Below are 15860 nucleotides of genomic sequence, written 5' to 3' on the forward strand. Positions count from 1 at the left end.
CCTTGGTCTACCATCTTTATTATAGATATCTTTCCCAAATCTGTATGTATTGACTTTACTGATGGTATATTTTTCCACATGATTTTTTTCATATCCAAATATGATTATTTTCTTATAGCTTCTGGGTTCCCAGTCTTTGTTAAGACTGTTTTCTCAAAGATGGATAACCAGTGACAGTAGCATAATATGTTAAATAATCCTTACTCTCCCCTGTGAACTGAACTGCTATCTTTGTCATCAAACTTTTTATATATGAGGATCCATTTAGGGATTCTCTGTTCTGTTTCATCTGTGTGTCTATTTGTGTACCTAAATCATGTTGATTGGATTACATTAGATTAAATAATATTTTTCTTGGCTATTCTTTGGTATTTTTTCTTTTGTACACATTTTAATATCACTTATTCAGCCCTCCCAACCCCACCCTATTGGGATTCTAATTAGAATTGCATTAAATTTATATTTCAGTTTTGTAAGAATTGATTTTTTAAAACCTATAGCTCTTTTTGTCTAAGAAATGGCATTACTTTCCATCTGCTCAGATCTTGTTTTATGCCTTTCTTGATACATTTATTCTTAAAGAATTAAGAACTTTTTTGTTCGTTATGAGTGGAATACTATCCTCCTTTCCATTCCTAAATGCCTCTTGCTAGAATAGAAAAAGTTTATTAATTTTAAAAATAGTTTTTATATCTAGCTATCTTACCTAATTGTTTTGTTAGTTCTGGTAACTTTTATTTTAGTTTTATCTTTTCTTTCCAATGGTTATGTCATTTATTTCATTTTCTTCTGTTTTGCTAGAAACTCAAAGACAGCATTAAATAAAAATGATGCTGGTGGGCCACTCTGTCTATAGCTAATTTCAAATAGAAATGGCGTTTCTCCGTATTTGCTGTTGGTATTTGTCAAATAGTCTATTATATTTAAATAGTTTCCACATTTACTTGGAGATATTTTAAACAGAAATGGTTTTGTATTTTATCAAATGCTTTTTCAATGTTTTTGATCCTTTTCTTAATTTAAGTTTTTGATATAGTGTATTATGCCATTAGATTTTCTGGTTTTGAACTACTCTTACATTGCTGAAATAATGTAATAATATTACTATTTGTAATATATTATTGGATTCTATTTGTCAATCTTTTATTTAGAACCTGGTCTTAGTTTTGATAAGTGAGATTGGAGTCATTTTTTTAAAAATTTATTTTATTTATTTTTTAAAATTTTTGGCTGCGTTGGGTCTTCGTTGCTGCGTGCGGGCTTTCTCTAGTTGTGGCCAGCGGGGGCTACTCTTCGTTGCGGTGTGTGGACTTCTCATTGTGGTGGCTTCTCTTGTTGCGGAGCACGGGCTCTAGGTGCGCAGGCTTCAGTAGTTGTGGCTCACAGGCTCTAGAGCGCAGGCTCAGTAGTTGTAGCACACGGGCTTAGTTGCTCCACGGCATGTGGGATCTTCCTGGACCAGGGATTGAACCCGCGTCCCCTGCATTGGCAGGCGGATTCTTAACCACTGCACCACCAGGGAAGTCCCTGGAGTCATTTTTTATTGGATTCTTTTCATCAAGTTTAAGGATTAAAATTATGTAAAATGAACTGCAGAATTTTCCTTCTTATTCTCTGGCCTGGAATACTTTAACTGTCCTTAGAAATTGTGTGTGTGTTTTTTTAAGGTCAGATAAAACTCAACTGTGAAGCCCAAATATGAAGTCTCAATGTCTTTTTCAGTTGGTAGATCCTTAATTACCTTTCCAATGTTTTCTATGGTAATTCATCTACTCAAATCTTTTTGGGTCAATTTTGGTCATTTGTATTTTGCCAGGAAAATATCTATTTCTTCTAAGTTTTCAAAAATGTTACCATGAATTTAGTTGAGCATATGCTACCCTCTTATTTTATAATTTAAAAAAACTATCTCCTCATTGTAGTCATGTTTTCTTTCTTGAGCTTAACCTTGTCTGGTTTTGTGTTCTCTCTCATATTTTATATTTTAGTCAGGTTAGTAAGCACTTTTATCTATTTTTGGTTGCTTTATAGAACCTGGTTTTGGATATATTTATCCTTTTTACCTTATTTTATTTGTGTGTGTGTGTGTGTGTGTGTGTGTGTGTGTGTGTATACACTTAATTTTCAACTTTATTGATTTGCTTTTCCTGTTTTTTCCTAATCTCTCAAGATTTATATAATTTACTTCTTTACTTTTTGTCTTCTTTAATTATAGTTTTCTATTCTACTTTGTTCACTTGATATCCCAGGTTTTCCCCCATTTTATCATGAACTCACATTGTCTACAAAATTTTTAAATTAAATTTTGTATTTTGAGATAAATATATAAAATATTGTATAATAAATATATAATTACAATTTAGAAACACTTGTAAGAAAAATACAGAGAGATCCCATGTACCCTTTAACTAGTTTCCTCCAGTTGTAAACTACTGCAAAACTGTGGTACGATATCACAGCCATACAGTCAAGACAAAGAATAGTTTCATCACCATGAGGATCTCTCCTGTTGCCCTTTTAAAGCCACGTCCACTACCCTCCCACCTGTGCCCTTTCCCTGACCCCTGGCAACTCATCTGTTCTCCACGTCTATAAATTTGTCATTTCAAGAATGTTAATATAAATGGAATCATACAGTATGTCACCTTTGGGATTGCCTTTTTTTAAAAAAAAATTTAGTTGAAAATCAGTGTTTTAGAAAGTAGACAGCTCTTAAAAGAATTACTCCATGTTACATTAGTATAGCTCTGTTTACTGTTTTCAAAGTACTTTGTCTTAAACGATCTTATCTAATCCTTCAAATAATGTTATGAGATAAGGAATACATTATATCCACACGACAGATAAAGCAGTTGGGGACAAGAGATTTTAAATAACTTGGCTAAAATTACACAGTGGCAGAGTCAGGATTGGCTTTCTTCCTTTTCCTGCTAATGCTCATAATCAGGTTTACTGTGTGTCTAGTCAAGGCGGGAAACATTTAACATGAACTATCTAATTTAATCCTTCCAACAAACCTATGTGGGAGGTACAGATAGTATCCTCAGTTAGATCAAGATAACAGGCTCTGAAAGTTTATGTGATTTAAGTGGCATGTAAGTGGTATAGGTGGGATTTGATCCAATGTCTCTCTGACTGCAGAGCCAGTGCTCCTAATCATTGCCTTATGTTGCTGAAGTGAATATTTTCCACTCTTCTGGTACTATTGAAAGGGTTAAAAACCATGACAACATCCTATTTAAAATTTCATAAGTTTCAGTGTACACAGACAGGCACTGCTGTGGGTTCATTGACTAGCGCTGTCTTACCCACCTCTTGTTTTTTCTTTCGGCCACATATGAGTTTGTCTGCTTCCCAGCTAAGCAGGGGCTGGCATGCTCTTCATGGAGGGATGCCCAGTCACTGCAGGAAAGGACTATGGTGCACCATGCCGGGCAAGGGCTGGCAGTTCTCTTTAGGGTGGGGAAGGGGCGGGACTGTCCACAGGGTTCCCACGCTGCACTTGACAATTGGGAATGACGGTTCCCCAGTGTTCTGGCTGGGTCCCAGAGTGCTTCATTTATGTGGCCCACAGTTGACATGTGACTTGCTAAGTCTGCTGCTGTAACTGGCTGCCTAAAGGAAAAGCATGCATCTAGAACGTGGAGCTAAGATTGGAAGGGGTTTCTACCTGGTCCACCACTGCAGCAACTTGGGCATATGGTGCTCTTTTGACCTCCAACGCCTAGAATTCTGGCCTGGCAGCGTTTAGACTCTTATCCCCCCCTCCCGTTCCTGGCTCCTCCGTGCTGTGGATGCTCAGATAGCAGCACCAGACTTGCTCGTTGTGTTGTGTCTGTGCAGGCAGTGGCGTTGTGTGTCTCTGAGTCTGAGCCATTTCCTTTTTATTCATTTGGCTGTTTTGAGTGGTTCTCATCTGAAGAGCTATCTACCATCTTCAATATCCAAGCCACAGAATTCTTTCTGTCACAGGTTTGAGTAAAACCAATATATCCTTAAGAGAACATTCTGTGCTTACTGTCCTGCTACTAGTTTCAAAAAAAGGTACCTGTCTCAGTTACCTTTAGGGAAAATACCCTGTCACATAATATGAACCAGCCTGCCTCTTGGGTTCTTAATAAATAAGATTCCCTTTTGCAACCCAAGGGAAAGGAAAGAGGGCAGGTACTCCCCAGCTCCCCGCCACGTCTCACTGGTTGCTTTTCTTTTCCTTTCTCCTTGCCCTTTTCCTCAGTTTTTTTTTTCCCTTCAAATTTCATTATAGAAAATTCCAAATGTATACATACTATGCTTTATTACTCATTATGTATTTTAATTTGTGAATTGTCACTTTTGTGTTCTCAGTTTTTTTATGTAAAGGTGTTTCTCCTCTTGATGATCTGCATGAGTTGTCCCCGTATAAAGAATATTAATCCTTTATCACCTTTGCAGTAAATGTTTTCCCCAGACTGCCTTCTAACTTGTTGACGATGCTTTTGATGTATATTTTACATTTTTATCGGTCACAGTGATTGGTTTCTGCACCACCTTCAGACCATGGTAATTTCTTCCAGTGCTTTTGTGCTTGAAGACTTTTAGCATTCTAAGATCAGATAGACAATCTAGTTTTTTAATGTTTTGTAAATATTTAGCTGTCAGTTTATCTAAAATTCATTTTGTACATAGTATGAGGTAGGGATAAAACATTTTACCCCGAATTGTCATTTATTTGAGCACTCTTTGTTGATTAACTATTTCCCTATGATTATTGCTGTCACATTTTTATCAAGCATAAATTCTTTTTTTTTTTTTTTTTAATTTATTTATTTATTTTTGGCTGTGTTGGGTCTTCGTTTCTGTGCGAGGGCTTTCTCTAGTTGCGGCAAGTGGGGGCCACTCTTCATCGCGGTGCGCGGGCCTCTCACTGTCGCGGCCCCTCCCATTGCGGAGCACAGGCTCCAGAGGCGCAGGCTCAGTAGTTGTGGCTCACGGGCCTAGTTACTCCGCGGCATGTGGGATCTTCCCAGACCAGGGCTCGAACCCGTGTCCCCTGCATTGGCAGGCAGACTCTCAACCACTGTGCCACCAGGGAAGCCCAAGCATAAATTCTTATATATGCTAGCATAGGGGAGCAAAATTTGCCACCCCCAAAATGTGTCTCTTTGGCATGAGGATTAATTTCGGCTGATTATTTTTAAGAAACAGAAGACTCAGGAAGTCTTTCTTTTTACCTCCCCGTTAGCTGCCTAAAGAATTTAGATAAAGGGCCTATTTCTGAAATTGAGCTATCACCAGAGATGTCTGCCGAGTATGGGCTAGGCGTGGCAGGGGAAGCTGTAGGCAGACTCTAGAGATCAGAGTCCTCTCTGTGTCCTATGTCTCTTCATGGCCCAGCAAACATTTGTTTACCAAACATTTGTTTTCCCATCTTACCCTCCTCAACTTTGAAGTCCCACATATCTACTCTCCGCATCCTCTTTTGTCTTTAGCTGAAGATGGTATTTAAGCTGAGGGTTCCAGCCATTTTGGCAAGTTTCTCAGTTCTCCTGGCTCTCTCCCATGTATACATGTTATTAAACTTTTGTATGATTTTCTCCTGTTAGTCTGTCTCACGTCAGTTGAATTCTTAGACCAGCCAGAAGAACCTAGTAGGGCAGAGGAAAATTTCTTCCTCCTTGACACTAGGGTTTATTTGGGTGGCTTGTTATATTATCCCATCAATGTCTCTGTTGAGTTTGCCACCAATTTCAGACTCTTGTATTTGTAACAGCCAGCAGGCCAGATTTCTCTTCACCATTCTTCCCAGACTGTTCCTTTACTCACACTTTTTCCATAGCTAGTCTGAACCATTTTTTCCTTCCAAATGAACTTAAAATGTTTTTGTCAGACTCTTCCTCCAAATACTGTTATTTTGATTGGAATGACTTTAAATCTAAAATTTCATTAATGTCATTACCATAGTGAGTCTCTCTATCCAGGAAAAGACATATGGTAGATTTCTTAATTTATTCTAGGGGGTGTGTGTGGATTGTGTATCCTGCAGATTTCTCATCAACGTCATTCCTGGACAGTTTGTAGTTTATGGTATCATTTATTTATTATATTTTCAAACTAATTATTATTGGTACATAGGAAAGATTTTGATTTTTTTTACATGTTTATTTTATATTTGGCCACCATGCTTAACTCTTCTAGTAGTTTTTCAGTTGCTTCACTTGGATTATTTTGGAAATTAATAGTATCAACTCCCATATGATAACTTTATCTCCCTTCAAAGAGCAAAACTTTTTTCAAGCCTGATTGTATTAGCTAGAACTTCCAGGACAATGTTAAATAATAGTAGTACTGGCAGGAATTCTTGCCTTCTTTCTGATTTTAGTGGAAATGTTCCTAGCGTTTTCTCTATTGACTCTCATGTTGGTTGTTGGTTAAGATTAAACATCCTTTATAATGTTAAAGAATTTATTCTTAAATTATCAACCCCCCCTTTTAAAATCAGGAATGGTTGCTGAATTTAGCTAATGCTTTTTGAGAATCTGTTGAGAGGTTCATTTGGGTTTTCTCCTTTGACCTCCCCATTTGGTGTGTTACATTAATAGATTTCCTAATAACAACCTTTGTTGGATTTCTAAGGTCAGCTTTCCTTTTCCTCCGCATACTTGGTAGAGGTTCAGATTTGACCACCATACTATGAATTTGATAGATTCTGCTCTTCGCCATCTCCAATGTGAAATTTAATTCTGCTGCTACAATATTTCTTTGTAATTCTTCCTCGGTTTGCTGAGCTTTCTCTTCACTCCAGTTTGGTGTCTTTCCTTCTCAATATGTTTTTATTCCAGTGGCTTTCTATACCTGTTTCACAGAGTCCATGTTTTCTTGTATTCTCTTGAGGATGCCATTTTCTAAAATATTTCTTCTGGTTCAGACACTAAATGTAGACTTTTGTGCTTCCTCCAAGTCTTCAGAATGATACGCATTTCCCTTCTGCTGCTAGAGGTTTTCGTAGGAAGCATGCTGTCTTTTGGGGTATGTTTATGCATAGTAGAAGGAGGATTTATTTATTCTTTGTTAAAGACAAAGGGTATGTGGATTTCATTTGAGTATCCTCATATTCTCTTTGGTATTGGTTAGAACCCCTTCTCAGCTCCACTCCTGGTGGCCAGGTTGATGCACAGAGCTTCCAACCCATTTCCCAGTGTCTAGCAGCTTCATCTGGTGGGTTCTGCTGGACCCATATGGAATCGCTTAATCCTACTACTAGATTCTCTGATACGCTGAACATATAAAGTATGTGAAAAGCTACAGCCTCCAACATGCATTGGTGCCTGAATTTTACTTGTGAAGTCTCCCACTCCCAGAATGCAGTGTGGCAGTACCAAAGCCATCACTTCAGCCCTTTTGGTTTATGGGAGGAGTCTCCAAATGGATATAGACCAGCTTTGGGCGTTGTTGGTTTCCCTTGAAGACAGTAGCCCTGTAGTGGAGGCGTGGCTGTCCAGTTTGCTGGTTGCTAGATGAACTCTGCATTGCTAAGCCATGAGGCTGACCGTGGTGTAAGGACTCAGTGTTTTACTATCTTGTTTCAGGTTTCTGCTGCACGAATTGGCCCCAGGTTGTTTTTTTTTCTCATTTCAGCCTTAGGTTTACTGTTAATGGAGATTTCTTCCAGATTATTGTTAACAGGATGACCATCAGTCTAAGTTTTCAGTAATTTGGGGGAGTTTTCTCATTTTCTGTATCTTGATAGGTATTTTAGTGGAAAGCTGGGAGAGGCTGTGTTAGTGGCGGTTAAGCAAATGCTATTTTAAACTAGAAATCCAGTGTGTGTGTATGTATGTATAAATGTGTGTGTGTGTATATATAAATATATATATATATGTATTTTAATTTTTGGCCACGCTGCGCAGCTTGCGGGATCTTAGTTCCCCGACCAGGGACCAAACCCACACCCTTGGCAGTGAAAGCGCAGAGTCCTAACTACTGGACTGCCAAGGAATTCCCTATATTTTGGTTTAGAGCAGTGGTCGGCAACCTTTTTCTATGAAGGGCCAGATAATAAATGTTGTAGGTGTTGTAGGCGATATGATCTGTGTTTTAACTACATACCTGTTGTTGTAGCATGAAAGCAGCATAGACAATACTGTATGTATACAAATGAGTTTGGCTGTGTTCCAATAAAACTTTTCAAAAACAGGAGGACCGGTCGAAAAAGTTCTGGAGACGGATGACAGTGATGGTTGCACAACACTGTGAAGGTACTTAACGCCACTGAACTATATACTTAAAAACGGTTAAGATGGTAAATTTTATATTATGTGTGTTTTACCACGCAAATCACCCCCCCTCTCCCGACCCAAACGTAACAGGAGGACCATATTTTGCTGACCCTGCGTTTAGAGCCATTCGATCTAGCACACAGAAAGAGAGGAGGAGGGAATAGGAAATTCCATGTGTACAATAAGACAGGGACTTTGCCCAAAGCTCGAAGGCAGTGAGACAGATTTCTCGAGTATTTAAAAGGAGTATCATAGTTGGAGTGGGGTGGGGTTCTGGAAAGCTGCAGTTCATCCTGGTGATATCATCCCATGCTCTTTAGGGATAGAGATACCCAGAGTTTATAGTCACACTTTCTGGCATAACGATCGGAGCAGGGATTTTCTCCTCCCTCCCGAGGCTTGGGGAACCTCTGCAGCTGTCACAAGTGTTCGTATCAGATGCAGCTGAAAAGCCAGCCGGTCCTTCCTTCTTGGCGACTGGTGATGCTTCCTGTAGATGATCTGGTCTCTTCCCAAGGCTAGAAACTCCTAGTGTTTTGGTTATTAACCACAACAGGTTCACTGGCTAAAAAGGAACAGCCGCTAGTCTGAGTCAGCTGTTGCTGCACCTCCTTGCCAAGATTCTTGTGCCATTAGGATTTGCTTGTCAGCTGGAGACCTGGGCCCTTCACCTCTGGAAACAATGCTGCTCTCAGGACCCCAAGCCACATTTCTCTCAGTGGTGTGGAAAACGTTCTCCAACTTCCCAGCTCTAGCCTTGGCAGCCCTCAGCGTTTCTAAGACCTGGAAAGAGCCTAAAGTCTAACCGTGGCCTCCCATCTCCCTGGGGGAAGCAGGTCTCCGGTGTGTTTAATGCTGTTCTTAGAAAAGAGTTAGCATATCCAGATCCATTTATATGATCGTGCCCCATCTGAAGCTGAAGTCGGAGGAAATCTAAGAGCTCTCTATTGCAGCTGAAAGGCGGGGCTGGTGCAGAAGGGCCACCAGTCATGTGAACTGCAGGCATGGCCAGGAGCAGCCTTGGGCAGCGCTGGGTAGTTCGGAGTTTCGTGCTCTCTGTTGGAAGGAAGATGGCATCATCACTTGGTAGCGAGCGCTCACTCCCCCTTCCCTGTCTCCATGGATCCCGCCACCACAGAGGGCTCTGAGTGCCAATAGCCTCTTAGCAGCCAGGATGCGAAGAGCAAGCTGAAAACTGTCTTTAGAAAAGGATGGAATTCTTGGTTTCACAAGGGCCTAGGAACCTCATAGAGAAGCCAGCCTTTTGGGACGTTCCTCTCTCTGAGCTGGGGTATTTTGAAGGAATAGATGGAGGAAAAGGGAGTGACTAGCTTTGGGTTGTGATCGGCCAGCTTAGCTGTCTTGTGAGCACCCATGGCAGAGAACTCTTCCCCTGCCCCACCCCAGGTAAGAAAAGTGCATAGCCCAGAGCTGGTTTACGTCCTCTGCCTCAGGAAGTGTAGGGTACGGGGACCCCCACCTCCCAACGCTGAACCCCTTAAATCTGCTTATTTTCATGTACCCATGGAGGGGAGTGGACCTGTGATGCAAGCAGGATTATTTGGTCATGAGTGTCTGCTGACTCAATCTGGAGAGGCTTTTGAAGGAGATGAGATGAAATTTCATCTGTGCTACAGAGAGCAGGGGTGCATTGCTGGATGGAAAGAGGTCTGGAGGCCGGGTGTGAGCCAAGGTAGGTGAGGGAAGCATGGGGGTGTGTGAGGGCAATTAGGACAGCCTGACATGTGATCTTGGCATTGCAAGATTGATGCCCTGTTGGCCTTGGGGCCACATGATATTATGAGAGTTCAGTAGCCCCATGACCCTCCCTTTTTCTAGATCCCATTTATTATACACTCAAATTTTTAAACAGCAGTATTCTCCCCAGGGAGACTCATATCTCTAGGACCGCCCTGAGTTCATGAGGTGGGCTCTGGCTGAAGCTGTTGTGTCTTAATGGTTTCACCATCTCAGCACCCCCTTTCCTAGTGCTCAACAGAGCAGCTGCTCTGGAACCCCCAAAGGAGCAGCCTTTTGGCATCTTCACCTCAGAGGTAGCTGCTTTTTGGTCTAGCTTTGGACTCATTACTGAAAAGGGTGTTTGGGAGACTGCCTCTGACCTGAGCAGCTTTATTAAGACTGTTCTTGGCACGGGAGAGGAAGCCGTACATATGAATGCTGTAGATTTCAAAGGGGAAGATACTGGGAACCTAAAATCCGTAGTAAATAAACAGCAATTCAAGGACACCAATTTCCTTTCTGATACGGAAGCTGCTCTGGTGTCTGCGGTCCTCTGAGCCACTGCCAGCTTGCTGCCTGCAACCATACATATGCTCCCTTAATGCACAGAAGAGGGAAGAAGCTTTCAGATTGTTCACAGGTCTCCCGTCCCCTTCCATACACAGCAGAAGCAGCCTTTCTCCCCACGTGTACACAATATTCAATTTTGTTCTCTCCTGGGAATTTTTGACTTCTACAGTCTTGGTCCACAGTTTCTTTCTTTTTAAAAAAAATTTTTTTTATTTATTTTTGGCTGTGTTGGGTCTTCGTTGCTGCACGCGGGCTTTCTCTAGTTGCGGCGAGTGGCTACTCTTCGTTGCGGTGTGCGAGCTTCTCATTGCGGTGGTTTCTCTTGTTGTGGAGCATGGGCCCCAGAGTGCACGGGCTTCAGTAGTTGCGGCACCTGGGCTTAGTTGCTCCGCGGCATGCGGGATCTTCCCGGACCAGGGCTTGAACCCGTGTCCCCTGCATTGGCAGGCAGATTCTTAACCACTGTGCCACCAGGGAAGTCCCTGGCCCACAGATTCTGATTCAGTATTTTCATCTCCCCAAATTCTCTCCTGGAAGTCTCTCTGAAGGTTTTTGGAGCAGGGACTGCTTTTGTTTTTTTTTTTCTCTCTCGTTGGGCTGTTCTGCTTTCAACATGTGCTTGAATGTACGCAATTTCCCGGTAAAAGCAAGGCCGGAGATACAGATGACTTTTCCCATCTGGGGAAGTATGAAAAGGAGTTCTCAGCAGAGGAGCGGGGACTGATCATTTTGGGCCTCTTTGTACTTTGTCAGCACACCTAATCCTTTTGGAAGCCAAGTGCAGAACCTACTGTGCTAATTATTGGGCAAAAGTAATTCCAGGAGGGAAAAACAGTACAGGATAATAGATAAGGTTTGGGTAAGCTATGTAGGAGCTGTTCAGTGAGTAATGAAAAAGTAGGGGGAATTCCCTGGCGGTCTAGTAGTTAGGATTCTGCGCTTCCGTTGCTGGGGGCACGGATTCAGTCTCAGGTCGGGGAACTAAGATACTGCATGCCGCATGGTGCGGCCAAAAAAAAAAAAAAAGAGAGAGAGAGAGAGAAAGAAAAAGGAAAAACAAAAGAAAAGAAAAAATAGACGTTTCATTCTCATTATATAAGTAATCCAGTCACTATAAGGAAAACATCAAGCGTTACAGAACAATAAAGAAGAAAATAAGAATAAGTGATAATTCCTCCATTAATATGTTGGTATAATTTCCTCCCAGTCTTCTGTGTATATATGCCCATTATGAAAAACAAAATTGGGATTATTTTAGACATGCTACTTTGTAATATAGTGAAAGTTAATATGCTATGATTGTTTCCCAGTGTCATTAAATATTCTTCTAAACATGGTTTCTAATGACTGCATAGTATTTCATCATTTGAGTGGACATAATATGTATTTAAACCGTGCCCTGTTATTCGACATTTGGTTTGTTGGATAGATATGATTTGTGGAATCTTGAAGACAGCAGTGCAAGTAGATAGCTTTAGGTTATAGTTCTGCTATTTCTTAAGCCTTCGGAGCAAGGCTTAAATCTTAGCATCTATTGCCTCATTTGTCAAAGAAGGCTATGAATAGTAACTACTTCTTTGGTGGTGACAATTAGATGAGAGATGATCCATGTTAATCTCTTAGCGTGAAACCTAACATAGACTAAGCAATCAATAAGTGTTAATAATATATAGAATTATCCTTGTCCTGACGCTTCACCATCTGTGTACTAACTTAACTGTTAGAATTAGGATCCCAGGGAAGGAAAATTGCTTTCATGCAGATAAGTAGAATTTCAGAATGAAAACTGCCTTCGGGTAAGTAACCCTTTTCATTAGTTGAGCACTTTCCAGATGGGGCCTTTGGCCAACTTCATGAAATTCACAGGAAGAAAGGTTTTGGAGCCTCTGCAGTTGTGTAGCCCCATTTGGTCCAGAACAAGGAAGTGGGAAACCGCCAGTTGCAACCAGGAAGTTTATCTTCGTGCCCACAGGCAAAGCCAGCGAAGCCTTCCTGTTATACTTGTTTGGTTTTCTTTACTTGTTTTTTATTTTCCAACTTTTATTCTGAAATTTTTCAAACATATGGAAAGGTGAACAGGGCAGTACACCAAGCACGGCTATGACCTCCACCTAGATTCAGTGGTTTTTGGCACGCTTTCTGATAAGTGAGTTAAAAGATGTAAGATCCTAACTGCATTCCCTGCTACATGACAGGCTTGTGCTGTGGGGCCTCACACAGCGGGCAAAACGTATATACTCTGAGACCAAGGGCTTACGGAAACAGAAGTTCAGAGTGGAAGGACCCTAGGCTCTGGGATGATAGAAATGTATCTATTGTTTTTATAATACAAATAACAGAAAGCAAATCTTAACGTAGCTCCTGGCTGAAGGGAAAAATGTCGAGCCAGACTTCAATCAACATGACAATGTATAAATAACTTCTAATATATTCATATAATTGAATAATATACAGCAGTGAAAAACAGACTAAGTGTGTTAACATGGCCAATTAGAAGAAGCCATGTTGAATGAAACATAATTTGCAGAAGGGGATGGATATGCATGTATACACACACACACACAGTATATCATTTATCATTTATTTAATGGGATAGACGTGAAACAACAATGTATATGGTTTGTGGATATATACAAATGTAATGTATAAAAACATAGGAAGGACTCCAACTCCTTCAGAATAAAGGCTCCATCTGGTTAGGGAGTAGAGGAGATGAATGGTATTCAGGAAGGTTACATGGAACTTCAACTAAATCAGTAATGTTCAAATTTATTAAAGTGGGATGCTGGACGCAGAGGTTCTTTTTATATTATTTTTATACTTTTCTGTATGTTGGAAATTTTTAGTGTTAAAACTAGAGGGAAAAAGCACTATTTAAAAGGCTTAGAATCTAGGATCACTTATTTTGTAGGTGTAATAAAAGCTGAGGCTGGGAGAGTTGAGTGTTTTGCTTCTCATATATATATATATTTTTTAATTTATTTATTTATGTCTGTGTTGGGTCTTCGTTTCTGTGCAAGGGCTTTCTCTAGTTGCGGCAAGCGGGGGCCACTCTTCATCGCGGTGCGTGGGCCTCTCACCGTCACGGCCTCTCCCGCCGCAGAGCACAGGCTCCAGACGCGCAGGCTCAGCAGCTGTGGCTCACGGGCCCAGCCGCTCCGCGGCACGCGGGATCCTCCCAGACCAGGGCTCGAACCCGCGCCCCCCGCACCGGCAGGCAGACTCTCAACCACTGCGCCACCAGGGAAGCCCCTCATATATTTTTGAATTTTATTTAATTATCATACAGTAGAGTTGACTTTTTGGCGTACAGTTCTATGAGATCTTTTTTCATTTTTTTATTATGATAAAATACACTTAACATAAAATGTAACATCTTAACCATTTTTAAAGTGTACGGTTCAGTGGCATTAAGTACACTTATGTTGCCGTGCAACCATTACCACCATCCATCTCCAGAACTCTTTTCATTTTGCAAAAACTGAAACTCTGTACCCATTAAGCAATAAATCCCATTACCTCCTATCCCCAGTCCCTGGCAACCAGCATTTCTGTCTTTACGATTTTGACTACTCTAGATAGGTACCTCATACAAGTGGAATCATACAGTATTTGTTCTTTTGTGACTGGCTTATTTCACTTAGCAAAATGTCCTCAAGGTTCATCCATGTTGTAGCATGTGTCAGAATGTCTAAGGCAGAATGATATTTCATTGTATGTATATAGCATATTTTGTTTATCCATTCACCTATTGATGGACACTTGGGTTGCTTCCATGTTTTAGCTATTGTAAATAATGCTGCTATGAACACCAGTGTACAAATATCCCATAGAACCCCTGCTTTCAATTCTTTTGGGTATATGCCCAGAATTGGAATTGCTGGATCATATAGTAATTCTATTTTTAATTTTTTGAAGAACTGCCATACTGTTTTACACAGCAGCTGTACCATTTTACATTCCCACCAACAGTGTATAAGAGTTCCAATTTGTCCATATCTTTGCCAACATTTGTTGTTTTCTGTTTTTGATAGTAGCCATTCTAGTGGTGTGAGATAGTATCTTATTATGATTTTGATTTGCATTTCATTTTCTACTTTCCCGTGTGATTTCTTCTTTGATCCATTGATTGTTTAAGAATGTATTTAATTTTCACAAATTTGTGAATTTTCCCATTTTTCAGTTGACCCTTGAACAACATGGGTTTGTACTGCATGGGTCCACTTATACATGGATTTTTTTCAATAAATACTACAGTACTATACAATCTGCGGTTGGTTAAATCTGTGAACATGGAACTTTGGATATGGAGGGCCAACTATAGAGTTATATGCAGATTTCCACTGCTTGGGGTATTGGTGCTCCTAAAACACCCCCCGCCCATGTTGTTCAAGGGTCAACTGTACTTCTGTTAATGATTTCTAACTTCATCCTGTTATGGTTAGAGAAGATATTTTGTGTAATATCTATCTTTTAACATCTGTTGAAGCTTAGTTTGCCACCTAACATATGGTCTATCTGGGAAATGTCCCAAATGCACTTGAGAGAATGTGAATTTTGTTGTTGTTGGGTAAAGTGTACTCTATATGTTTGTTAGATCTAGTTGGTTTATTGTGCTGTTCAAGTCCTCAAATTTCTTGCTTTTCTTCTGTCTGACTGTTCTGTTACTGAGAGTAGAGTATTGAAGTCTCCAACTATTATTGTAGAACTGTCTATTTCTCCCATCAACTTGGTCATTTTTTCTTCATATATTTTGATGGCCTGTTATCAGGTACCAACATGTTTATAATTGTCATATCTTCTTGCTGTATTGAACCTTTTATTAGTAAATAATTTTCTTCTTCGTCTTATAAACTCTTTTTATTTGGGCAGACATTTATTTATTTATTTATAAATTTTTATTTATTTATTTATTTATTTATTTATTTATTTTTTGGCTGCATTGGGTCTTCGTTGCAGCATGCAGGCTTTCTCTAGTTGTGGTGAGTGGGGGCTACTCTTTGTTGCGGTGTGCGGGCTTCTCATTGTGGTGGCTTCTCTTGTTGTGGAGCATGGGCTCTAGATGCACGGGCTTCAGTAGTTGCAACACGCAGGCTCAGTAGTGTGCAGGCCCTAGAGCATGTGGGCTTCAGTAGTTGTGGTGCGTGGGCTCTAGAGTGCAGGCTTAGTAGTTGTGGCACACGGGCTTAGTTGCTCCGTGGCATGTGGGATGTTCCCAGACCAGAGATCAAACCTGTGTCCCCTGCATTGGCAGGCGGATTGTTAACCACTGTGCCACCAGGGAAGTCCTGTAAA

The 15860-nt window shown here is 40.6% G+C and overlaps 1 protein-coding gene across 17 annotated transcripts in view; it reads left to right on the top strand.

The window, feature by feature from the left end:
• Positions 1-15860, top strand: part of TMEM164 (transmembrane protein 164) — a 162914-nt gene that overhangs the window by 75392 nt on the left and 71662 nt on the right. For 2 of the 17 annotated variants that reach the window (XM_057538754.1, XM_057538753.1), the window contains exons 3-4: positions 8174-8234; positions 9786-9948. The exons of 7 other annotated variants lie outside the window; for them this stretch is intronic. In XM_057538754.1, coding sequence (XP_057394737.1) covers positions 9914-9948 — 35 coding nt within the window. In that variant the 5' untranslated portion in view covers positions 8174-8234; positions 9786-9913. Of the gene's footprint in view, positions 1-8173; positions 9949-15860 lie in introns of those variants that run through there. 8 more of the 17 variants (XM_057538751.1, XM_057538752.1, XM_057538759.1 and 5 more) reach the window with 7 other exon arrangements.

This window comes from Balaenoptera acutorostrata, chromosome X, assembly GCF_949987535.1.
Source record: "Balaenoptera acutorostrata chromosome X, mBalAcu1.1, whole genome shotgun sequence".
In the NCBI taxonomy this organism is placed as follows: Eukaryota; Metazoa; Chordata; class Mammalia; order Artiodactyla; family Balaenopteridae; genus Balaenoptera; species Balaenoptera acutorostrata.